Raw genomic sequence first — 26,862 nt, 5'->3', positions numbered from 1 at the left:
CTACTCCATGAAAGTGCAAAGTGGCATAATTTGCCAAGCTATCATGTGGAACATCAAACATCTAAAAGTACTTTTCACTACGATCCTTCCACCATTTCGGATCTTCTCCGTCAAACAAGGAAATGAGCACGGGACTTTTTTTGTGGGGCGGGTGAGTGAGAGCCTCTGATACCAAAAGGTCGCTAGAGCGACATTCTGCAGCAACCGTGCAGCACGACCGACATTCCACAGCATCAGCTGGGCCTTGGTCTCTTGTGTCCTTATGCAGATTTCAGAAGAAAATGTACCTATCGTGCTGACACCAAGTAAAACTGGTGGTACAATACATTGGCTTGAGTTCCAAATTTCAAATGCCTGCCCGCAGAAAGAATTCTCAGATGATTATATATGACAACTGCCAAACAGACCAGCAAAGTCACAGGATGTATCTGCCGTAAGTATCTCAAATAACTGTATATTACTCATATATATAAGTACAATGTGATTACTTATAATATGCATGTTGATCAGTTCAACTTCTGAATTCAATCTTTTCGTCAGCTTGAACTGACTATATGAATATTACAGTGCTTATCCTGGAATTTGCTCCTAGTACATAAACCTACCATTTGAATCATTGCTAAGCTCAGAAATGCAGAGTTACTGTAACCATGAGCCTGTACTTATTAGTAAGATGAACCACCTCATCAGAAAACTCTATGCTATATACAACTCATCCGATCAACAGGGCGGCCTTATTTCTTCAGAATCAATACAAAGCACATCATAACCCGCTAGCATTCGATGCTACCGAGTGGTTAGTTGACTGGCTATGGAATCTATGGATGACCGAGTCAGGCGAAAACTGCAGGTCATTCGTGAGCAAGTGCGCGTCCTCTTTCTGAGACGCCTTCTTCTTCATGCTCTTAGCTCGATAGTCTCCGTCCCTGACGTAAGTCAGGATCTCCACCACCTCCTTGATCGACGGCCTCAGATCCCTCTCCATCTGCAGGCACTGGAAGGCCACCTCGGCCACACGGTCAATCGTTCTCTTTGTTTCGGGGTCGGTGTCATAGCCGAGCTCCGGATCAACCAACTGAAAAACTTCATGGTTCTGAATCCTGTTGAGGGCCATGTTGGCCAGGTTGATCTCACTTTGGCTCCTACTCATGTCCACAGCAGGCTTTGAGGATATCAGCTCCACCAACACGACGCCGAAGCTGTAGACGTCGCTCTTGTCGGTCAGCTTGTAGCACTGGTGGTACACGGGGTCGACGTAACCAGGTGTGCCCTGTGGAACAGTCGAGACATGGGTGACCTCGAGAGGGAACAGGCGCGACAACCCAAAGTCTGCAACTTTGACATGAAAGTTGTTGTCCAGCAATATGTTGGTTGTCTTCACATCACGATGTATGATCTCGACTGCATGGAGGTAGGCCAGTGCTTCAGCTGTTTCTATGGCAATGTTCAGTCTTAGAGGCCACGTGAGGCCTCGTTCCGCCGAGTGTGATCCGTGAAGATGGTCTGCGACAGTCCCATTTGCGATGAACTCGTACACCAGGAGAAGGTCGCGGCTCATCCGAGAAGTGCAGCCATATAGGATGACCAGGTTCTGGTGGAGCAGGCGGGACAGGATGTCGACCTCATTCAGGAACTGCTCAACCCGTCTGTAGTTGTTCTTGTAAAGGCGTTTCACCGCAACTACTCTCCCATCCTTGAGTTTTCCTGAATGACAAAAATGTCGAAGTTGTCATTGCCAAGTGAATTAAGGGCAAGATAACTTTATCAGAAATACAGTTGAGAATGGAGGTCCTAGCATCTGCAATTTACTTATAAGATTGACAAGCAACGAGTTCGGCAAACATGTGTTTTACCTTTATAAACAGTTCCAAAGCCACCATCACCAAGCTCCCTTGAAGCACTAAATCCATCAGTAGCCACTTCGAGTTCCTCGAAAGTGAAGATATGAGGCGAACCACCCAGCTCAAGGTCTTTACTGTATGACGTCATTGAAGATCCACTTCGCATGAACTCATTTGAAGCTACAGTTTGTTTGCTCTTCTTTCGTTGGTACAAGGCAAATAAGACAAATGCCAAGAATGCAGCAAAACCGGCTACCGCTCCAACTGTTCACAACAATATAACACATTAGCAACATGAGGTAAACAAACGATCTGATTAGTTCTTCATCATGAGATTTCACCCCCATATTCTCCATATGGTACAATTTGGAGCGAGGAAATAAGAACTGAAGGAATAGATGGGCTGAGCAGCTTGACAGTTGATTACACTCACCTATTATGAACTTTATACTTGTCTTTCCACTGTCCCCTGCATAAAAAGTGTCTGTAAATCTTTTTGCGGTTTATGAAGTAACAAAGAAGAAGTATAGTAGTCACTTGACAAATGAGAAGAACTTTATTCATGCCGAATCGGTATTGCATTGCTAACTTTGGCAGCTTCTACGTAAAGTCAAACTCCCTTTTGTGACTGGTTAATTAGGAAAATCCAGCAGCAGTTAAATTTCAGGTTCGCAATTGATGGTGGCAATGTATCCTAGAATACATTTCATTGAAGCGCTTACTCCAATCTCCACATTTAGATCATCAAAAGTGATGCCAGGATTAACGGATGCATACATTTGTAGTCTTCTGAAAAGGAGGCCAAAATCTAACAGCAATGTGCTGTTAGATCATAGTTTTCGCGAAAACGAACAGAGCTGATAAGATAGTTGTGTTGAAGCTAGCTTGGTGCCCTATTCTCTCCAGGAAAAGATTTAAAAAAAAAAACTGGAACGCCATAAGCTGCCATGATGCTTGGCAATACCGGTACGATCACGGCACTCTTCTGCACTGCTTAAGCAGTGCAACACTCAATTACCATGTGCATCAACACTCAATATAGTAGTCCACTGAAACTAACCACAGTGTCCAATTCAACTTTACACCCCTAATTCCACAACAAACAGTTGCAATAAATTGACTTCCACATGTTTGAAAAACGGACCAGGGCACAGAAAAGTAAGAGCATTGATCGGCGATCACGGGAATAGTCTATTTGGAACAAAACCAGGAGCACGTTGCCGTCGGCACGGCATCTTTGTTGAATAGCGTTGTTGACTAATTCACAAATGTATTTTTTGACTAGGAATCAATCAATGGACTAACTTCATCACTAACTACCAAAAACAAAACAATAATCTGCAGGAGCTCCAAGAAACCAAGCAAGCACTAAGGAGTTGAAAGAACAACAATATCTGTGTCCAATCAGCACTCGATACTCCTAGCAACAGCGACCGAAAACGCAGAAAATCTACTCTTGACAGCAATTCTATTTCAGATGCAGTATCAAAATTGCTACCTACGTCAGGCATTTTTGGAGTCACTGAATCGGTCACTACCACTTGAAGTTTTGAGGGGAATGTCAGCAACGGATTACTTGATCAAAGAACTAGTGATTGACTAGGCAAAATCATGGTGGCGCTGTGAGTTAATTTTCGTCAACTCACCGCACTTCTCAGGGTACACGTCGCCGGAGCAATGGCAGGAAAACCCGGTGCCGTCGTTGGCATACCTGCACTGTCCGCCGCTTGCCTCGCACTTGGGGCAATCGTCTGACGGCACCGTCCACTCAAGCAGGAACCCTTGCCTCATGCTCGGGATGTAACCGGCGCCGTCCTGAAAACCAAGAACCGGCACGACGGAGAGATGGCAAGCCGGCGGGACAACGCCCGGTTCGTGGTGACTGCCATACTCCCCGCCAAGGCGGTAGAAGGACTCGTTGGCACAAGGCGTGCGGTTGAACCCCGGCGGCGTCACCTGCTGCTCCGCGCACTTGTCGAGGACGAGCAGCTCCCTGTTCTTGTTGCTGATGACGAACGGACTCAGCCCGAGACCCAGGGAGATGTTGAACCAAAACCTGGGGCAGCCGTCGTCGAGCGGGAGGTTGTTGTCGACGGCGACGAAGGAGGAGTTCTCGGCAAAGACTTGGACAACCTGGTAGCCCCCGAATATGGAGCGGCTGAGGAGAGCCTGGCTGCCGTTGCAGTTGAGCTGGAAGGACGGTGACCCGCACGGCGTCTGGCCTTTCTCCTCCAGCCAGAACGGGTAACTGATGTTCAGGTCGCCGCATCTCTTGGGCGAGCAGGCGGCGGCGGCCGGCGCCGGCAGCCGGAGAAAGGAAGCAACGAGCAGGAGCAGGAGCAGGAGGGGAAGCAGCTGGAGCGGCGGCATGGGTTGGAATAATTGGGGATGGAAAGCGGAGCGGCTGACTGACCGGAGCTGGCGAGGACTAGTTAACGGGACAGAACGGAGGGTGGGGTGTGCGACTTGGGAAAAAAATGACGGAGGCCAGAGCGGCTTGACTAGTCAGAGTCAACGCTCTATTTCGTTCGGAAATTGTTTTCGGGGATGCTGCGGCGGCGGCGGCATGGAGCGGCCGCCATGGCCCGCCACGGCGATGCCGACGGCTTGCCAAACCGCCATGGTCTGGCAGATAAGGAATCTGAGACTAGATTGTTTGTTTCCTAGGAACCCGATAGAAAATGACCAGTTTCACGAGTGAACTTACGGTGACTCGTCGGCTGGTAGTGTCTGGCATTCACCTTCCCAGACGCCCCAAGCACCGGCACGGCGGTGGCGTTGCAGCCGGGCAAATCGTAGCTTCCGGCGATCACGCCCGTGGCGTTGTAACGCCCTCCGGCGCGGACAAACGTGTTGTTCCGGCACACCATCTACAGCGAGCGACGGTGCCCTGGCGCAGTTTGTAGAAGATGAGGTTCTGGTTGAGGCTGCTCATGGAGAACGGAGGCCCGATTTTGCTGGCGGTGTTGGGCTTGGGTACGTGACATCCTTTCTCGCCGGAGAGATTGAAGTCGCCGAGCTTGTGGACGTTGGAGACGAGCAGGGAGCCGTTGTTGACACCAAATGGCACCAAAATTGATGCTATGTTCAGACATTGTCCATCAGTGTGGGTACTACCAAGCTGGGCTTCAGGGTCCAGAGTTCAAACTAGGCTGATCCAGTCGTCCGCCGTACGCTAAGTCTAGGACTACTGGTAACTTTCTTTCCACTTGTGTTCATGAGCATCCAGTGCTACTAATATAAAACTGTGCCCACTTGTACTCTTTGTTTACAGACAAGAGCACAAAGCACCCGGGCTCTGAACTCAAAGCGATAAAACATCTACGTATCTGCTTACATGGGCAGACACACAGATACTGCAAAGATAGCACAGGTAAAAAGCTAGGAGGAGTTTTTTTCTTGGTGAAAACCAGGTGTCATGTTTAGGTAAACAGCCAAAATTTGACACGAAGTTACTGGGTCCAAAAAGGATAGAAAGATAAGACAGGCACCACCACCCAACTCTCAGAGACTAACAGCAAACAGAGGCGAGACTACGCTGCCATGCAAGCCAAAAGGCAAACGAGCCAAACTACTACTCCCTCCGTTCCTTAATATTTGTATTTCTAGAAATTTCAACAAGTGACTACATACGGAGCAAAATGAGTGAATCTATACTCTAAAATATATCTATGTGCATCCGTATGTGATAGTTTATTTGAAATCTCTAAAAAGACAAATACTTAGGAACGGTGGGAGTATTAATCTTGCGCTTCACACTTGCCTGGTACCGAGTATTAATCTTGTCTTATAAGGCCTTATAAACCAGCCAAGTGTGAAGCCCTGAGACATAGTTTTTGTTCCTATTAACCTCATAAGTTTCAAAACCGTCTGAGTTAAGACAAGATTAATTGGCATTATAAACCCGGACAGAGGGAATACGAAATGTCCAATAAATAAAGCCTTCAAACCTACAGTTGCATATTTAACATTTTAAACACCTTTTTTTTGTAATGTTAGCCTTTGTGATGTGCAATATAGCCAGCGTAGGAAAAAAACAACTTCTTAGCCAAGTTACAAATAGCAAATCCATGGAATGATTTGGGCCTTTTTGATCCAAATGAATTACAATGGGTCGCGTATAACTTTAGTCTTTATATCTTTCTACAAGACATGTTCAAATCTAAAGATTTTAAACCTTATAATTTGTTTGTGCCTTGTGTTGACTTGCTAAGGTTTTATTGTGTTTTCACAGAAGGGGGTTAAACAAACTCTCAGGGTTCGCACAATCGATCCACACAACCCTGATGCAAGAAAATTGTACATCCATGTGATGTAACAAAACAACCCTTATCACTTATCCAATTGCTTTCATTTTAGCAAACAATATGCCATGCCATTCATTGTTTATTTGGTTATGTTTTAAGAGCCCCCAAAACACAAAGGGATTGGCGGCCCGCGACCAAGGATCGAAAACAGTGTCACGGGTATCCCCTGCCAACAGATTCCCTTCACTATCGCACGATAATCTCTACCGTACAATTGCACCATAGACCCAGACTACACGAAAAATCCTAGTCCTGCCTGAAGTGGGAGTGAAGAACGGATGCAGTTGGGCACACAAAATATGAGTTATTCTTTTTTCCTTTTAGTCCTTTTCTGCATTGTCATCTTTCTTTTGTTTTCTTTTTTGTGGGAATTTTTTTTTTCATATTCATCATTTTCATTTTTTTTCCTTTTAATTTTATTTCTTATTTATTTGTCTTTCTTTCTTTTTTATTTCCATTTCTTTCTTAAAAGTACCATTTATTTTCAAATATTTTGACATTTTATAATTAGTATATGAAGTAGGCTTAGGCTTATGTATGACATAAGTATATTTTTATACAAACATTCAACATCTCCTCTTGATTTTTTAAAGTATTCTTTTATATGCCAATTCATAAAAATGGTATCCAACAGAACACTTTTTAAATATAAAAGTGTATAATTTATTTATAAAAAAAGTTGCATTAGTGGGCTGCATAAGTGGCAGGCCCATTAGTGGTTCCACACGACTAACGGCCAAAGCACCGTAAATAGGCCAAAATTGCCCTAGAAAAAAATATAGGCCCACAAGTCTGAGTTTTCCATAAAGTCTATTTGCCACTAGGCTGTCAGTGGATCATTGAACAAGTAGTCCATGATGTCAATTACTATTCTTTACCATACTGTCCACTAGTCTGAGAAGTTCATCCCTTCAAAAGGAAAAAAGAAACTTGAGAAGTTCAGAGTTCAGTCGGACTAGGTAGAGGCCTAGAAGCCACTTATTATTCTTTACCATACCCAGTTCAACTTCTTAATGACCATCTAATGATCCACCCGGCTAAACCTACCGAGAACGCTGGTTCACATTCTAGGAACTCGATTAACAGATGATTTGACGTGGTGAACTGAACTTACGTGCAGGGGGAGGAGGCTCGTTCGATATCCTAGGTGCAGGTGCAGGTGCAAGATGGGGGAGCTCCCATGTCAACAGGAAGCCATCCCTCATGAGCTGCTCGTAGTCGCTCGCACTCGCCCCCGCCGACGAGGCCAGCATAGGCACGACGATAGCACGGCAGCCATCCAAAGCGTAGCCGCTGTAGTTCCCGGTCACGTCGTGAGGCACTCCCGTGCGGGCAAGCACCTCCCACTCGTTCCAGCACCTCACTCTCGTCTCCACCAGCTCTGTGTTCCGACGTGCCACAGCCGCTGATCCATCCTCCTCCGTGCAGTTGTACAGGATGATGTGCAGGTTGACGGGGGCGATCCTGAACGGGCTGTTCAGTTTGACCGAGGTGTTATAGAACACCGCACGGCACTTGTCCGGGGCTTGCAACACGCCCAGCTTGCCCATATCAACTGCATACAAGCTGCGTTCCTGGTAGGAGATATTGAGGATTTCAAAGCCCTGGTTGAGGGGTATGGAGCTCCGTAGAGCGGGAACACTGTTGTTGATACAAGCGACATCGAAGTCCGGGTAGGGATCAGGACCGCATGATCTTCCCGTCTCTCTGTCGGTGAGCGAGAACGGATGAAAGATGCTGACGTTGCCGCACTTCATGACCGAGCAGTCTCCCCCCTGCTGGTCCTCGGCCAGCACGAGCATCGGTGGCAGCCACCACACCCCGGCCAAGACCAAGAACCAGCAGCAGCTCATGAGCAAAGAGATTTGGAGAGATAGCAATGAACAACAAAGAGGGGGCTATGGGAAGGTAGCTAGAAACTACACGTAAAGAATACCGTGGTCGAAGCTTGAACAACATATATTGCCTATGGGGACGGTGAACGAGCAGAGTAGTATTGAACTTTTGACTGGAAATTTGGGCCAAGCGGTCATCATCCAGGAAGTTTCCCAACAGAGACTTATCAAGCGGAGTACTAAGTAAGCCATGACTTATGAAATCTGTAGGTAAGGTATGTCATGACCATGACCTCCGTGATGTGACTGGAACCAGGACCAGGATATTTCATGAGAGAAATAAACCTTTAGACTTTGCTCGCACCTTCGCATCTAACCATTAACTTAAGTACAGTATTTTTTTTTTGGTTGCAACCATAGCCTTTGTGATGTGCGACATGGCCAGCGTATCAGAACCAACTTCGCAGTCAACTTACAAATAGAAAAATCCGTAGACTGATTAGGGTCTTCTCGATTCAAATCACTTGAAATGGATTTTGTTTACATATTAATCCTTTTTATACTTACCTTCTTTATATGATGAATCATTTTACTTGTTTTGCCTTTTACTTTTGTTTTTTGGTTAATTTTTTATTTCTTCACTTTTTAGTTACTTTTTTCCAAATTGCTGTCTTATTATATGAATTTATTTATATTTAATTACTTCTGTGGTAAATATATAATACGTACACTTCTTTTCGTAGTCTTGAACCCTTTCTTTAAACATGAATATTTGTCCTGAAATACATGAACATCTCTTTTGCCATACATGACAATTTTTCTTATAGTTACAAGGAGTTGCTTTCAAATATATGGAATTTTATTAATTAGTATAAAAAGTAGGTTTGCGTATGAAAGAATATTATTTTTACATAAAAATTTCAACATATTCTCTTGACGTATTAAAACGACTTTTTTATAAGTCGTTGCATTAAAATGACAGTATTTTAAAAAAAATAGAAGTTACCACATAGGCCCTCTAACGAGCATTGCTGAGAAAAACCTAATGAGCAAAGCACCGTGATTAGGCCGAAATTGCCCCAGAAAAATAAATATAGGCCAACCAGTCCGAGTTTCATGGAGTCCTTTTGCCACTGGGCTGTCAATGGGCCGTAGTGCAGACTTGAGATGTTCAGAGTTCAGACTAGGCAGGACCTGAGAAATTCAGAGTTCAGACAGAATTGGTCGTCACCCTAGAAGCCACTTGTTAACGAGAGCTTCTAACGATGCACACGGCTACGTCACGACCGAAGTTTCTGGCACGTCACGGTCTACGCAATAGGGGCACTGCACGTCCTAACTTAGCTAAAAACTTGATTAAAAGACGATTTCCGCGGGTGAGCTTACCTGCAGGTAGAGGCGTAGGGAGAGGTTGCGGCGGATCCCATGTCAAGAGGAAGCCAGCTTTGATGAGCTGCTCGTAGTCGGTCGTGTTCGTGAATGTCTCACCCGACGACGAGCGCCGCATCGGGAGGACGATAGCATTGCAGCCCTCCAAAGCATAGCCAGAGTAGTTCCCGGTGGCGTCGTAACGCACCCCCGCACGAACAAACGCGTTACTCGCGTTCACGCACCTCATCGTGGTCGCGTGCACCAGCCCCCTGTCCCGACGTGCCGCTGCCGCAGCCGCGGCCTCCTCAGTGCAGTTATAGAAGATGAGGTTCAGGTTGATGGAGTCGATCCTAAACGGGTGGCCCAGTTTAACAGAGGTGTTCCAGATCGGTAGGCATGGGGTGCGGGCGCCACGCAATAGTTCCAGCTTGCCCAGATCAACGGCGTGTAAGCTTCGTTCCTTGTACGAGATGTTGGAGATTGAAAAGCCGGGGATGAAGGGCACAAAGCTCCGCAGAACTGGATAACTGCTGTTAACGCATGTCAGCTCGAAGTCCGGGGCTCCAGGCGAACCACATGATCTTCCCGTCTCCCAATCAGTGAGCCAAAACGGATCGGAGACGGCGACGTCGCCGCACATGGCCGAGCAGCCTAGGCTTTGCTGCTCCTGAGTCGCCACGAGCACCAGCGGCAGCCACCAAACCCAGGCGAAGGCGAGGAACCAACAGCCGGGAACCATCGGAGAAGAAGATTTGCAGAGATTGCAGTGAGCAGGGTTGTGGTGGTCGGCTACAGGTAAGAGTGAAAACACCATGGTCCAAGCATGAACCATATAAGGGGACGGCAAGCAAGTGGAGTACTATTAGCCGGAATATTTGACTGGAAATTTTCCCCTAGCGATCGTCCTCCACGAAATTCCCCAATTGACCCCCTGGGCTGGAAAGCCTTGAACCTTAAAACCCGAGGCCTTAGGAGTAAACCGCCTTGATCCGTAGGCCATGACCATGACCTCAGCGAGCCCGTGATGTGACTTCGAACCAGGATGCTTATTAGGTACGATGGTTCTGTCAGTTCCGGGTACTTCATGCTCTTGTCGCTTGTATATTTTGACGCGTTTGTCGCTTGTATATTGCTATTAGATTCCAATCTTTCTATCACATTCACACCTGACAGGTAACTATCTGTGGAAATGAAGATCCTTACAATGATTGGCTATTGTGGTTGTGTATTCTAGATTTTTCATTGCGATTTCCCTTTCTTTGCAGGGGAGACGTCCGTTCAAACCTAGAGTTCACGGATTTCACTTTTGCGTCATTGTAGCTTTTGTAACATGCAACTTAGCAGAGTTCTAAATAGTGTCCGAAATGTCGCTTAAAAGCATCAAATCCATCTTCAGATTGATTTTTGACAACATCTTTTTAAACCTGTTAAGAAAAATACTGTTTTTTCTATAAAAAATCTGTGTCACTTGCCCAACTATTTTCAACGCAACGATCCTCAAATAAGATTCAAACATGACGTTCGGATATATAAGTATGAGCGAGGATGTGGGTTGCTGTATTTGCCTATAGGAAAACTAGGGGGCTAAGACCCAAAACAAGGTTTGCACGGTTGGGGTTTCTTGTTTCTGATGGATTTCGTTTTCTCCTGGTTTTAACGTGCTTTTTTATTTCAGACTTTCCTTATTTTACATCCTTTTATTTTATTTTATACTTAGTTTCCTCTTTTACTTATTTTTCTTTGGTTCATTAAAAATTATGTACACTTTTAAAACATATGAACACAATATTTTGTATACTTGAAAAAATAAAATACGCAATGAACATTTTATTTAACATATACAATTTAAAAATAATCCATGGACTTTCTACACATTAATATAACTGTTTGTATAAATGGACATTTCTTTCATTCCCCGCAATCTATTGTTTATTTTTTTAAACTGATATTTGGGCAATATTTGTTTAGTGCAAAATTTTGATAGTATTTGTAAATAAAATCTTATTAAGAAAAATACATTTTTTGCAAAAAAAGGCGAACATGGGTTGTGGCAACGGCCGGCCCAAATAACAAGACGTGTGCATTTGCCCACCTATATGGGCCAACTAAGCATAATTCAACCATCGAAAAGGTAATTTTTTTTGGATATAGACCCATTTACATGTATGTCTGAAGCTGAAAGTGTGATTGGTTTCTTACGGATTGCTGGAGAAAATTCTACATGTGTCAATTTTGCTAGTACTCGCTCCGTTTTTCTTTACTCCGTATATTAGCTTTGATTTAAGTCAAATTTTATAATGTTTGATTAAGTTTATCAAAAACAATCTAAAGTTTTACAATAACAAATATATATATAGTATGAAAATATATTGAATGCTGGTTCTAATAGTATTGATTTAGTATTGTGAAAGTTAGTAATTTTTTTATAAATTTGATCAAAGTTTGCAAAGTTTGACTCAAGACAAAGCTAATATGCGAAGTAAATAAAAACAAAAGGGAATATAGGCTGGCCTATGGTAAAGTCAACCCAAATCTTTGGCAGGAAGGAGCAAGTGCGGTGCTTGCCGACACCGGAGAACATCCGCAACACGATCAACTTCAACCTTATCCTCGGTTAGTGATTAACACGGTCAACAAGTTACTTAGGCACTCCACGTCCTAGCTTAGCTACGAACTTGATTAAAAGATGATTGGCCGGTGAACTTACGTGTAGGGGGTGGATCCCATGTCAGGAGGAAGCCATCGCTGATGAGCTGCTCGAAGTGGCTCGCGTTGGCCCCGTCCGACGAGCCCATCACCGGCACGACGATAGCGTCGCAGCCCTCCAAGGCGTAGTCGCCGTAGTTCCCCATCTCATCGAAACGCACTCCCGCGCGAACAAACACGTTGCTCGTGTTCATGCATCTCACCTCCACCAGCGCCACCCTTTTTGTGCACTTGTAGAAGATGAGGTTCAGGTTGGCGGGGTTGACCTTAAACGGCAGTGCCAGCTTACTGGAGGTGTTCCAACTCGGGAAATTGCAGCGGCTGTTGGAGACATTGAAGTCCTCCTCTTTGCGTACATCAACGACACGCAGATTGCGGTCCTTGTATGAGATGTCCATGATTGCAAAGCCGGTGTATCCAGTGAATCCAGAGCTCCGGAGAAACGGAATGCTGTCATTTGAGCAACCGACCTGGAAGTCCAAGGGACCGCAGGATCTTCCCGCCTCCCTGTCAGCTATCCAGAAGGGATGGGTGATGGTGAGGTTGCCGCACGTCTTGGCCGAGGTCGAGCAGCCTTCCCCTTGCTGCTCCTCAGCCCCGGCGAGCGTCAGTGGCAGCCCCCATACTACCCAGACGAACACCAAGAACCAGCAGCTTGTAGTAGCCATAGGAGGAGAAAAAATTGGCCGTGGGGTGGCGGGGAAGACGTATGAGAGGATATCGTGGTTGAAGAAGCATATATGTGGACGAATCCTATGGTCTGAATAAATGACTGGAAAGTTGCGGTAAAGCTATCATCATCCACGAATTCCCTCAACCACCGCTTGGACTTGTAGGCCATGGTTTCTGAATTTCTAAATCTAATCCCATTGACGGGTAAGCCATCAACATGACCTCTGTGTGCCCGTGATGTGACATGAACCTGGGTGCTTATAGGCTGTTTGTTTCCATACCGGCTACTTCATGCTTTTGTCAGCTATCTAAATACAAGATCCCCTTTACCTTTTATCGAGAAAATTTTAGATACTGTAACAGATTCTAATATCTGTACAGCATTCAGACTTTCAGTAGCCGACCAAAAGGAAGATCATTTATTGGATTATTGGGTTGCGCATGTTACAGAATTCTGTTTCAATACACCACCTCTTAATTGAATGAATGGCTGAGATTAAAGAATACGCCTTCAGCTAAGAGCATCTGCAACAGTTTGTATGTACAATCGTTGATATAAGTGTCCACGTCAGCAGCCAACAACACATCATATAGACTCTTCAATTAGACGTATGTTAAGCGTATGTTAAATAACTAGATGGGTCCACTAAATGTTGAAGAAATGAACAGACTTGCCTCGGAGCTTGTGCATGAAGCGTTGCTTCAGGTTCATACGGTTTCGTTCTCTCTCTTCTTTTATTATGTGCCATGTCATCAAAATAGTCTAGGTGACAACTTTAGCAACAATGATCATACAACTGTTGGAGATGCCCTAAAAGCTCATGATGGTCATATCAAATTAATCATCCTTTTTTATTCATAAATTACTCATCCATTAATCGTTGTACACACTCTTAGTCCAGACAGAAGTTATCGTCGACCAAACATACATATTCATGTACTTTGTCTTTCAAGTACTTCTTGTTCGTGGATTCCTGTATCGGGATAGGTTTGTACATATCAAGTTGTATAGGGAAATGAAAAATGATTCTCCATCTCATGCGAGGTCATGCATGGAGTGTGCATGTTATGGGCTGGCAGCGTCGCAGCCTTCCCAAAGTTGAGGGGAGTAAACCGAGGATGCATCTCACGGTGGTGTTAAAGGAAGTACAGATTAGCGGCGAGTAACCTCGCTGGAGTTGGGTGGAGCATAGAGATCAATGGTGCCTGACAGAAACACTCATCTAGCATTGCCACACTTTGCCAACCTTGTCTAAGCTTAGTTCATCAAAATGAGAGTCACAGTTTGGCAAGCCTAAGGGAATCTTGTCACTTTTTGTGTGTATGCCATGTGGGGCTCAAGTGTGGCTTGCCTAAGGTACGGGTTGAACCAAACACTCACCTAAGTTAGTCAAACTTGCCTAACCTCAGACGTGGCAACCTTTGACAAAGTTAGTCACAAACCAAACATCCCCTAAAGTATGCGGGAGGTCGCTTGCCAACGAGCACGAGAACAAAACGAGATGAGATGGAGAAGGGAAGACAGTGGTATGTTGCATCTCAGCCAGTGGCGATTGGTTGATGCCCAAGGCGAAAAACTAGGGCCAAAAATATTTCTCAAAAAAAAACCCCCAGTTTCAAGCATGGTTTTGGTAACCGAGCAAAATTCCGAGCTTCCGCGCGGTTATCGCGTTTACCGACCCCCCTCGAGAAACACTCATATCGAGCAAAAAATCTCGAATAATTTGAAAATTTTGAATTCAAATTCTCACAGTATAGTTAAATATAGGCCATCTCTTTCTTGCCAACAGAACTGGTTGCGGCCTGGTGGTAAAGCGAACCATCCATCTCACGTTTTTACTTTTGGGAGTTTGCAAAACTGAAAAAAATGTTGCCAATTTGTTGGAGCGACCAGGGCTCGAATAGCCACAAGGCCAGGGTAACATAGCTGATAATAAGGAGTTAAATAATTTTCTATATCTATTTCTAAAAATTTTGAGTTCGAAATTTGATTATAAATTCCGTCCGAAATTTTTCCGGAATGCCCCTCGAGAAAAAATGTCCACTTGGAATCCAAAACCTTGGTTTCAAGGCATGTTTTCAGCTCTTGATTGCTTACACAGAAAACAATAAAAGCAAAATGTTTCTTTCTTTTCAATGCTATATTCCAATCAGCCGTGGTGATCATCAATGATTGCTAACCTAGCCACCACAATGTGTGGCTTTGCTTAGCACATGTAATTCTCTCCTTCTATCAATGAAATGATATGCTCTTTGCATATTCGAGAAAAAAAAATCAATGATCAATATCACCGGGCTTGAGCTGGGCTGTAATACGAGTGATATTATCATTTGTTCAAGTTGAAGGACCCATTTCCATGGATCACGTGGTTTGAACTTGAAAAGAAGATGTCATTGTCTAGTTTTTTTATTCATCTTACCTTCACTTAAAATTGTAAAATTATATAGAAACAAGAATTACTAAATGTCTAAATCGATTTCCATATTTATGTTGGAAAGGGGGCAGCACAAAGAATTAAATACCATCATCATTCATCAAACAGTGGCATCTAAGCAAGAAATACTGAGATTTGGAAGAGCTGAGATGGCAGTTTTGTATGATGGTCGGATGGGGGAATACCTCCGTGCAACGGCAGAGCTGGGCCGCTGAGGTGGGTTGCTCCTGGCCTCCTGCGGTCCTGCCTCCTGGCAAAGGCCGCCTTGCTGGGAAGCCTGCCGCCTCTCCGGGGTCGCCGCCTCGCCGAACATGGCCGTGGCCAAGGAGAAGGGGATCAAAGGGAAGCACGACGGCGGGCGGCGCGGCGGCCTGGCCGGTAGGGTAGGGTTCGTCCAAAGAGCGGTTCGTTTGAGCTCCTCGATCGCTAGGTGGTATTGGGCCAGCCTCCTAAGACCTGAAGCCGGGTTAAGGCTGGGCTGTGCCCCAGGCCAATCTTTTTTTTAGATATGGGCTTGAATTTTTCGAACGGCCCAAGCCATTGCCTAGGCTGCCCAGCAGTGACGGTGAGTGGTGTTCTCAAAAAAAAAACTGTGACGGTGAGCCCCACTAGCTCTCTCTCCTCCTACGTGAGGTCGGCACAGCATCTCCTCTGCAATCCACGGCGGCGGCGGCGGCGCAACTCTCCTACACGCCAGCATGACGCTGTCTTTCCTCGACCTCGGCCGCTCGACGTCGGTCTAGCGGGATAAGCGCCGACAATGGCGGTTGAAGTGAGACCCATTTCCCTCTTTTTCTTCCTCCTAGGGGGGAGATAGGACGACATGTCCCGTATTCCCGTGTTGGTTTGTATATCAAACGAGATAGGAACACCATGATTGGGCCAACACAACGTAATCTTAATTGACAGCTAATTAGTACGACTACCAAAAAACTAACTGAAATTGCATGTTTTTATGACAGATTACGTGTTGCGAGCAAGGCAAATCATTGCAAAAGGCTGAACATGCTAGGATTTGCCATGCTTGCCGAAGAGAATTGCCAGGCTCGTGACACGTAATTTTCTATAAAAAAATGTTTGATTTGCCATTGTTAAAAAGCTGACATAGATGACATCAGATTTGTAGCATGGTCCAAACTAATTAGTAGGAAAAGAAAAAAATACTTTTACTTTTTTAACTCCACGCAAATTTCTTTCTTCATAGGGGACAAGTCCATCTCAAACCTAGAGTTCACACATTTGTTCTGCATTATTAGCTTTTGTAACGTGCTACTTGGCTGAGTTAGAGATTACGAATTCTCCAAGAACATGTCTTTTAGAGCTTAAATATTTTTACTCAAACAGGTTATAGAAAATTCATAGAATCTAAATCCTAATCTGTTTTATTCAATAAAAAAATATGAATGGTTCAGTTTTTTTTGGTTTTTACTTGATATTATTCTTAAGCTATGGGCAGAAGCTAGTTGTGGTCCTTTTGTTTTATATAGTAGTAGCTGTTGTTCTTAGGTTCTGGTTGTTGCACCATATTTTTTCAGGTGCGTTGTAGTTTTTCTGCTTGTTCTTTCAGTTTCCTTGTAAGCTCGAACATGCCGGTCGTTTGGCCGTCTGAACCCTCTTTTGTTCTTAATATATTACATGCAGTTCTTTTGCATGGATGGAAAAAAACATGGAGCTAATGTCAAAGAAAATATTCTCACCTGATGGCCAACACCTATCATTGTGGGCCAAAGAGATGTAATTCAGCCGAAAGTCCTAAAGTATAAATATAGGCCCAATGGGTCGTATGTTTGAAAGTCTATTGACAACTGGGCTCTGACTAGACTGAACAAGTGCATGATGCCAATTTCGGCCGTAGTGCCGACCTCAGAACATTCGAAGTATTTTTTTAGACTTAGAAGATTCAGAGTTCAAGCCTCTTTTTTTTAAGGAAATTTTTTAGGGGACAGAACACTGAAGCCACTTGTCGTGTAACCCGCTTCCACTTTTCCAATGATGCACGCGTGTATGTACCTACTTTTTTTTAGATAAGTACACGTACCTACTGACCGCGCTGGTTTACATGCCTACTGGCCGGCGCCAAGGTCAATCAAGCACAGCAACCCACTAGTCAACCGTCAATGCCACCACCAACGATGTACTCAGCGCGTTAGCCCGTCAGCCGCCTGAATATCTACCGGAGGAGAAGAAGAAAAGCCAACGGTGAAATCTCTATGGGGCCTACGGAAGATCGGGAGGGCACTGGCTAGCGGCGCGACGGCCATGCGCCGGAAGTGCAACGAACCAGGCCACCAGGGAGGAGGACCAGACTAATCAACGCATGTGCCGATATGGCTATTCGCGTCGGCGCGCGCTGAATGGTACAGATCAGGGCCGCACCCAAGAAAACAAGGGCCCCTTGCCAAACCCAAAAGTAGGCCCTTGATGTAACCAATGGCAATTACGAAAATAAAATTTTATACTCAAAAGGCGATTCTCAAAACTCAAAATTAGTACGTTATTTAGCAGAAGCATGACATCCTTCTAGCATTTCCTGTCACAAAATCTTCAACTTATTTTTCATAAGCAATCTTCTCCAAAATGTCATTTGATTAAATTCCCACAAAATAGAAAAGAAATAGATCATAGAAACGAAAAGGAATTAAAAGAACTTGGGAAGAAGACCATGTGGTGGCCGACGGCAATGCGTCTAGTAGTCTGGTTAAATTTCTAGTCGGGCAGCATAGGTAGCAAGCAGCAACGGAATCTAAAGAAACATAGTAGACATGAGAAATCGAGAAGAACACATCGAATAAATAGTTGTTGGATTGAGGATGAAGCGTCCATATACATTCCAACAATTGATTTATTTTGGAAAAACCGTGAAGAAATTAATCTACCAGCCCTTTGATGGGGGACGGGATTTGCACTGCTCACTGGAAGTTAAAGAGAATACAGAGAAATGGAAGGAGAACGAGTATCGAAAGGAGGAGAGCCGTGCGTGAGATCAGGTAGCTGCCCGAGTCGCGGTGCATGTCCCAATGAATAAGTTCCAGTACCCCGTGCCTTGATTAATCATTAAGCAGTATAGAATTACATAAAAGTGTTCAAAGAAAAGCAGTAAAATTGGGGGCCCTGCTCAGCCAAGGCCCCGGTGCAGTCGAACATGCTGCACAGGTGTCCGGTACCGGACTGGTACAAATATATATTATAGTAGAGTAGAGGCAAGTGGCGGCGTACGTGGGCGGAGGCAAACTCACCGGCACATGTCGGGCCGCGCAGCTTCCCGCCGGGGCAGAGGCACGCGAGCGCCCCGATCACGTTCCTGTACCGGCACTGGCCCTCGCTCACGAAGCAGCCTCGTCCTCGTCGGTAGTCACCTTTTTGTACATCTCGAGCCGGTGTACTCCTCGGCGATGAGCTCCGAATGCATCTGGCGGAATGCATCTGGAGCTCGACCATGTACTCTTCATCGACGCGCGCGACCTCGAGCCCCTCAAAGGCCTCCCGATTCTCCCGCAACTCGCAGCAGGAGACCACTCAGGATCGATGTTGACGGGCCTCAGGACCTCGCCACTGCCGATGGGAAAGTTGATCTCCGCTCGGCTGTCGTAGAGGCTCACTGCCTTCTTGTCGTACGCCCTCGCCGGCGACTAGAAGGAGCCAAGCCAATACATGCGGCCAATGCCCCCGTCCTTGATTTTAGAAACCCAGGCCCACCACGGTCCTCCTTTTACTTCCGCGGTGGTAGCAGAAGGTCGGTGGTGAAGGAGTAAGAGGGGATCGGGGGAGCCACGGTGTGCTGCTCGGGTTGGCGGGGCGACGCGACGTGGATCCACAGTTCAACTCGGTGGGGGCGACCTCCGACAGCTAGATCCCGCCATTTCGGGGTGGCTCTAGGTGATTGGAAGCGTCGGTGGGGTGTGGGGTGGCTGTGGGTTAAGGCAGGACGTATGGTGGGTGGTGTGGGGTGGATTTGGACGGCGGCAACATTGATGCGATGCGAGAAAGGGAGAGAGGCGGCATGGAAGGAAGGGATTTTTTTTTGAAGAAACGACACCGCTCGAGTATATATATATATATATATATATATATATATATATATATATATATATATATATATATATATATATATATATATATGGTCGCGCTATTCGTCACCCTGGGTGAGGAATAGTTATTCTTCACCCCCTCTATTTTATCATCAATGCACCGTAATTTTACGTTCCGTAAGTTTTGTCTTATTTCCGACACAAAAAAAGACCGTAAGAAATATATAATCGCCGTAAAAAATATTTTATGTTATGTAAAATTACAAACGTAAAAACATAGTCTAAAATACACATAAACTGCAAATTTTCTTGTCTTATGACCTATATTTTTATTTTTTATGTCAAATTTTACGTAATGAATCAACAGGAATGTAACTATTTAAATTCCAAACGTAATTTAATTATGAAATAATCGTAATATTACCTCGGGTGAAGAATAACTTATTCTGCACCCTGGATGATGAATAGTAACACTATATATATATATATATATATATATATATATATATATATATATATATATATATATATATATATATATATATATATATAAGCAACGGTTGAGAGGACAAGCAAAAGTTTTAGAGGGGCTAAAACCGATAAGAAATCGTTTAGGTCTGGACGTCTGGTCTAAGGGCATCTCCAGCCGTTGGCCCCCCAGGGAGCGAATCGCTGCCTGGGGGCGAGCCGGCGCAAAAATTGGGCCTGGGGGCGAGTTGGTCCCCAGCCGCCGGCCCCAGGGCCGCCCCCAGGCACGTTTTAAAATAAAAGAAGTTCGGCGAAGTTCGGCTTAAACATGATAAAATTCGGCCAAACACGATAAATTTCGGCACATTTCGGCGAAGTTCGCGGATTTTCATTACATAGCACATATACATAAACTAATCTAAAGGAAAAACTGGCTGAAGTCGTCGCCGTCGCCGCCATCGTCGTCGTCGGCCATCTCCTCCTTGACGCGGGCGCCCTTGCTGGACCCCTGCCCGGCGTTGGTATGGCGGACTGGTGGCGGCGCATCGTCGTCGTCGTCGTCGTTGTCACAGATGACGACGACTCCGCCTTCATCGCGGCCGCGTCGACGCTCCGCGAAGCGAAGCAGGGCGGCGCGCTGGCGCTCCTTCGCCTTCTCCAGGCGCTCCTTCTCCATCGCTATGGAGTCCCTGCGCGCCCATTCCAGGGTCGCGTCGTCGTCGTCGAGCTCCGTCGTCACCGGCGCGGCCGGCTCCTTCTTCACCGACGCGGCCGGCTCCTTCTTCACCGGCGCGAGCCCCGGCTCCGTTTTTGGCTTGACGAAGCGCGGAGGAGGAGCCGACGAGTAGGCGCGCCGGCCGCCCTCGTTGATGACGATGCCGGCGCTGCGAGTGCGCCGGCCGAGCGGGTCTCCGCCGCGGGCTCGGCCTTGACACCGAGCAGGGCCGGAGTGCCGGAGGAGTGCGATGAAGATCGGGAGGAGGAAGAAGAGGAGGAGGACCCGAACCTCCTTGGCGCCCATGGCCCGGCGCGTCGGTGCTGCGCCGGGGCGGCCGCCCTCGCCGGGTACGCCAACGGCGGGTCGGTTCCGCCCTCGAGGTACGTCAGCACGCCCTCGAGTGTGCGGCCGGGGACGCCCCACCACAGGTGGCGCCCCTCGCTGTTCTGCCGGCCGCCAACCACCGGCGCGCCGTTGATGGACGCCAAGCGCTGCTGCTGGCGACGCTCGAAATACGCTGCCCAAGCCGCGTGGTTGTCGGGGGCGTACTAGGGGAGGGAGAGTTGGGCGTCGGTGAGGGAGGCGCGCACGACCTCGACTTCCTCGGCAAAGTACTTCGGCTTCGCCACGACGTCGGGTAACGGGGGAATGGGCACTCCCCCGGTGCTGAGCCTCCACCCCGTCGGCCCGGCGCGCATATCCGGCGGCGCCGGGGTGTTCGCCTGGAACAGGAGCCAGGACTCCTGTTCGCGGAGCGAACGGCGGCCGAAGCCGTTGGCCGCCGCCTCGTCTCCGGGGTAGCGTTCCGCCATGGCGACGGGCTCGGGAGAGGTAGAGAGATAGAGGGAGGGGCTGGGCGGCGGCGCTCGGGAGAGGTAGGGAGAGGGAGGAGCTGGGCGGCGGCGAGGGGCGGGGCTGGTGTGGGCACAGACGAGTGCAGGCCACCGGCTATATAGCCACGCCGCATCCGTGTGTACGCGTGCGAGGGAGGGGAGGCGTCGGCGCGCCGTCACGTGACGCGCCGCCCGTGAGGAATCAATGGCAAGGATGACCGGCGGCAGCCTTGGCATTGATTCCCCGCGGGAACCGAGGCCGTTGGGGGAAGACGAGGCGCCGTGTCGCCGACGCGGTGGGCCCGCGGTTGTTTCGCAACAAAACAGTTTGCCCCGGCGCCCCGGGCGCCCCCAGCGCGCCGGGTTCGGCCTGGATTCGCCGGCGCTGTTTTTGACCCAGGCCGGCAAGAATCAAGCTTCTGGGGACGCGACTGGGCTGTTTCTTTGGCGCCGGCGTGAAAAAATCATCTGAGGAGGCCTTTCTAGGGCGCGGCTGGAGATGCCCTAACCCCTCAAAGCTGAATTGTTACTCTAACCCGTTTTAAGAGATCGACTAGAGATACCTAATGTATATAGGAGTATCAACGGTTGACATTCCTTAAATGAAAATGTCTCTGTGTTGGAAATCGCGACGTTGACTTTGCTGGTCAAAATTATGCATGATCTGGGTAATGTTATTCTACACTCCCAGAATTTTTTATACCCATTTCGGCTGCTATGGAGTACTGGAATAAAACAGATTACCCAGTCCATTGCTAACACTGGTCCGTTCAAGCTAATCCTATTTTTTTTTTGCGAGTAATCAAGCTAATCCTATTTATCACCACAAGTCTTCGTGCTGGGCTGCTAAGCATGCAAGGTACTGAAAGACCAGAAAATAACAATCGAACAATCTGCACAAGAAACTATAACAGGCAGTCGAATCGCATCCGCATGGAGATGCAGGGGAGGTGTCGAGCAACTCACCGTAGTCACCGCACGTGGCCGGGTGCATGCGGCCGCCGTGGCACAGGCACCCGAACGCGTTCGCGCCGGCCTCGTACCGGCACCCCCCGCCGGTCTCGCTGCACGCCGCGCAGTCCCCGGGCACCGTCCACTCCAGCAGGAACCCGCGCCCGACGATCCCCGCGTAGTCACCCCACGCCCGCAGCTCCGACCCGGGCAGCACCGGCACCACCGAGTACTTGCACTCCGCCGGCCCCGCCGGTCGAGCCTCGTACCTCCGTCCGATGTGCACGGACCACGCGTCGGTGACTGTGCCGGAGCAGCTGTTAAGCCAGAGGGAACCCGCGGGCGGCGGCGGGGCGCGCGAGCAGTTGTTGCAGAAGAAGAGCTCCCAGTTGTCGCCGCTGACGGCCAGCGGCGAGAGCGCGAGGCTGCTGGACACGTTGAACCGCGTGGCGCGGCAGGGGTCGTCGCTGGCGGCGACGAGGCTGTTGTGGAAAGCCACGACGGAGCGGTTGCCGTAGCTGATGTCCAGGAGGCGGAGGTAGGAATCGCTGAGGGTGGGCGCGGTGGCGCCGGTGGGGTCGTCGCATGTTACGCCGAAGGTCGGGTAGCCGCAGTTGGGTTCGTGGTGACCGCGCAGCCAGAACGGGTACGTGATGGTCAGGCCGCCGCACGCCGCCGGCGCGCAGCTCGCGTCCAGCGGCTGCGCGCGGGCGCCGAGCAGAGGCATGCACAGGAGTAGCAGCACGAGCAACATATCGGATCAAATGGCGAAAGGGGGCGATTTTCTCTCGTATTTTAAGATGGGGAACGAGACTTGTAGCCGGCCAATGTTAGAACTTGTAGCCGGCCGCGGCCATGGACGAGGAGGTAGTGGGTGAAGAGAGCAGCCGATTTGTGTGACATTTTGGGCGTTTGATTACGGGGACTAGAGAGTTTGGTCAATGTTAGAACTTGGGAAGATGGTCTTGGTCGATCCTCGCGGGGTTATTTAGCTATATTTTCGGATGACTTTGGTGCATGCGTGCGAAAATCGGGAGAGGAGGAACGTGTCTCAAATACTAACTGACAAGATTTTTGTTGTTGAAGGAAGCAGCGGGGACAAAAGGTTTCCCAGCAGCTGGGAAAAGGTTTTTCTTCTTGATTGTTTGATTCAGAATATTAGAGTCCTTAGAACATTTTCCATAAGATTCATTTGCGACCTATTTTGGAGCCAATCCAATCCAATCAAACCGGACAAGATCACTGGGAGATGGAAGAGGAGTACTGTTGGCAAGAAGCCTAAAACTGCCAACACTTTGGAAAACGGACATCAAATACACAAGACGAAATAATGCTTCAGCCAAGTGGACGTGTTGCTTTCTTGAAAACTCGATTTCTTACTTGTACCGTAGTCGTAAGCCTTTATGGATTGGCACAATATAATCCAATGGGAAAGGAGAGGAAAAAATTTAGGAACCAATATTATCATGTCAACCCACACATCGACGAAGGGCAAAAAAGGGTAGGCTGATTTATTACTCGTCCACAGAGTTTGCTGTTTCAAACATAGAAATATATAATTTGGTGCTCACAAAAATGACTGAAAGTTTGGGAGCCTGGAATTGTTTGCAATCTTTCTGGACAAAATTCACCTAATTTCGACAATAGTTGGCATTTAGTCTTAAATTCGAAACACGAACATTTCGGTACCATCGAACTTTACGAAATACAAAACCCAGCTCATTAACCTATGCCTTTTCTTCCGAGGCCGTGTAGGCAATGTCATCACGGGTGAGGGCTTTTGGAGGCCGAGCTCCACGGAGCTCGTTTTCAAAATACAAATTTCCACAAGGTGAAAAAAATTGAAATTGTTTGTATACACTTTTACACATGTGTATTGCATCTGTGCAAAAATTCAAAACCAAATACTTTCACACGTGGCGTATAGAGAAAAGACAAAAACGTATTTCTAAAATGGGCCAATATTTTTTGTTGTTGGGCCGGATTTTTGTTTTTTTGTACAGCCAACAAATCACAACAAATTCAAATAATTTTCTTACACGTTCGTGCGGAAATCTATTAAGTTACCGTGGAATTTTGTTTTGAATTTTTCTGAAACTTTGAAATATAAATTTTGATTTTTTTCAAAATACCGAGCTCCCTGGAGCTCGGCCTCCGTTGGCATTTTCCAATGTCATCACGGACTAAACAGGTTAAGTAGTAGAATAACAGGAAACTCATGAATTTATGAGTATTAGGCCTTGTACAATGCAAGGTGCTTAGGAGAGGTGCTTGGAGAAATAAACCAAGTTTTTCTTAAGCACCGGTGCTTATTTGTACAGGATAGACGCTTAATTAGATATCTCTCCTATAGAAATAAGCACTGATACTTTAGAAAAACCCGGTTTATTTTTATAAGCACCTCTCTAAGCACCTAGCACTGTACAAGGCCTTAACAGGAAAAAAAATCAAAGGACTGCCTATGAGTTAGTTACTGAAAAAGTTTCAAGTTTCTGTCTATTTGAAAGGAAGGACTCTCATCCGTTGGATCGAAAAAGAGTGGTCATATCTTTATTTTCTTCTTTCTTTTACCGTTTTCTCCCCATGCCATATTTATCTTGTTCCTCAGATAGTCTTGACCTTGCCTCCACCCACGACATTATTCCCACCTTCAACGAGGTCGCTATCTAATCCAAGCAGCAGTCAAAAAAAGAAAACCCCCCAATCATACTAGTCAATCTTTATCCTCGCATCCGCGAGCGACTCAGCGGCCACCTGCGGTGTTCCTCTCTCCAGTGAATTCATGGCTTGGCCTCACCGGGGGCAACGCGGCTGCTGTAGTGGCAGATCCAACCCAAAAATGCAGGTGGGGCTGGGTGAGTTGGGCTCGGCCTTTATTTTTATCTATGCACACTTTAGAAAATACTGAAAAATTTCTCAAAAAAAAAAAACACTATGAAGAAAAATATAGTTGAAGTATCTATATAAGGGAAAAATTAGCCTTTTTTACGTACCCCCCCCTCCCCCCAAAAAAAGGTTTTCGTCTAGCTCCGCCACTTCTAGCCAAGATGTTAGGGTGATCCTACACCCTGCTGGATCCGCCCCTGGCTGGCCGTGTCGCCCCATGTCGGCCTCGGACCTCAACAACACATTGTCCAAGAAATCAGAAATCGACTGATGCAAAATTTGTTTTTTAACATAGATTTGAACTACATGGCTTGGCTGGTGCTGTACATACATATAGCCTGCCCGTTGGCTTGCATTCACTTCGTCTAGGTGTGTAAGTCATATTAGGAGGAGCTCTGCAACCTAGATGGCTAAGGATCGGGCGAGGCAAAAAAAATCAACATAAAAACCATGCAATAGTTGTATCCCGTGACCAGCCAAAAATTAAGCAATTAATTCTTAAATAGTTCATGCAAGAATTAAATCCCTTCGCATGCAAGCCGGCTTGATTCCCTTAACTAACCAGTGCTTTCTTTCTGTGCATGCATAGGTCGTTTATTTAGCAATTAATCCCTAATTAATAGCCAGGGAAGAAAAAACGTGGGTGGTTAAATGAGGTGGGAAGAAACCAAGAAAACAATTAATGTTACGCGTCTAGGTGATTTGGGAATATCTGATTTTCGTAAGATGACTTACACACCTAAACAGAGGGAGTAATAATAATGGCATATGAAATAATTTTCAAAGTAATTACCAGGTCTACGGAATTTAAAATGATGTAAAAACGAGATGAATTGATACCGACCGCAAACGATGAGGTCGGCCACGCCGTCGGAGCAGTGGCACTGGAAGATATCGTAGTCGGTGTCAATCCGGCAACGTCCACCGCTCTCCTTGCACGCCGCGCAGTCGTCGGCCGCGTAGTCCAGAAGAAACCCGCCCTTCATCAGCTGCCGGTAGTCCTTCCCGGCCGCCCCCGGGTACCCCAGCACCGGCATCATCGACACCCTGCAGTTCCCCGGCACGGGCCTGTACCCGCCGTCGAGCAACGCGAAGGAGTTGAAGGTGGACACGTTGGACCCCTTGGTGCAGTTCACGGGCGCCCACGAACGGGGCGGCGGCCGCGCCCGGAGGTCGGTGCAGTTGTAGAGGAAGTAGAGCCTCTGGTTGGTCCGGCTGATGGCAAAGGGCGCGAGGCCGAGGTCGGAGGTGGCGTTCACGCGGACCTCGACGTCGCAGGTGCCGTCGGAGAGATCGTGGTTGGCGAGCCTGAAGGTGCTGTCGTCGTAAGAGATGTTCAGGATCTGGTACTTCCAGAATGAGTTCTCGAGGAAGGCCGTGCCGTTGCCGTCGCACGTGACCTGGAAGGCCCGGTAGCCGCACTTTGGCGGGTGCGTGCCGCCGAGCCAGAACGGGTACTCGATGCGCAGGCCCCCGCACATCGCCGGGGCGCAGGGCGAGGACGACGACGGCGTGGTGGTGTTTATGGTGGCGTCGGTGGCGAGGACAGCAGCTAGCAGCAGCGGGGCTGAGCAGAGCACCGCGGCCGCTGCCGGGGCACGAAACGGACGCTTCATCCCGTCGTCGCCGTCGATCTTGTTTGCTGGCTACGGGATGATGAATTTGCAACGGAGAAGAGCTTTAGTTGTAACACAGAGAGGGTCGTGAGAGCGGGATGTGTTGAGTTTAGGATGAGGGGATCGCTGAGAAGAAGCCGGGTGTGTTGACCGTTCGTCGTCACGGAGTTTGACTGACTGAAGTGGACATCACCG

The 26,862-nt window shown here is 47.4% G+C and overlaps 1 protein-coding gene across 7 annotated transcripts; it reads right to left on the bottom strand.

Annotated features, from left to right (window-relative positions):
• Positions 1-484: 484 nt before the first annotated feature.
• Positions 485-26,749, bottom strand: LOC125542403 (LEAF RUST 10 DISEASE-RESISTANCE LOCUS RECEPTOR-LIKE PROTEIN KINASE-like 1.2). Of its 7 annotated transcripts, none has more exons than XM_087546010.1 (4): positions 25,896-26,749; positions 2,275-2,310; positions 1,854-2,105; positions 485-1,704 (listed from the first exon to the last, which is right to left on the bottom strand). In XM_087546010.1, the coding sequence occupies exons 1-4, from the start codon at positions 26,665-26,667 to the stop codon at positions 764-766; spliced, it is 2,001 nt and encodes a 666-aa protein (XP_087402136.1). In that variant the 5' UTR covers positions 26,668-26,749; the 3' UTR covers positions 485-763. The 7 variants fall into 7 exon arrangements, with proteins under 7 accessions (XP_087402136.1, XP_087402137.1, XP_048561392.2 ...); XM_087546011.1 differs by lacking the exon at positions 25,896-26,749 and adding an exon at positions 22,181-23,018; XM_048705435.2 differs by lacking the exon at positions 25,896-26,749 and adding an exon at positions 12,062-12,743.
• Between the last annotated feature and the right edge of the window lie 113 nt (positions 26,750-26,862).

The sequence above is a fragment of the Triticum urartu genome, chromosome 3A, assembly GCF_056163025.1.
Source record: "Triticum urartu cultivar PI428250 chromosome 3A, HENAU_Tu73, whole genome shotgun sequence".
NCBI lineage: Eukaryota > Viridiplantae > Streptophyta > Magnoliopsida > Poales > Poaceae > Triticum > Triticum urartu.
This window is presented reverse-complemented; position numbering and strand designations above follow the sequence as displayed.

What these genes read in the sequence shown, in the direction of transcription:
- LOC125542403 (XM_087546010.1), bottom strand. Translation starts at nt 26,667, where the DNA reads ATGAAGCGTCCGTTTCGTGCCCCGGCAGCGGCCGCGGTGCTCTGCTCA. An exon ending in GGCCGACCTCATCGTTTGCG is followed by an intron (nt 2,311 to 25,895) that starts GTCGGTATCAAT and finishes CTTTTTATGCAG; the next exon opens with GGGACAGTGGAAAGACAAGT. An exon ending in AAGTATAAAGTTCATAATAG is followed by an intron (nt 2,106 to 2,274) that starts GTGAGTGTAATC and finishes TGTTGTGAACAG; the next exon opens with TTGGAGCGGTAGCCGGTTTT.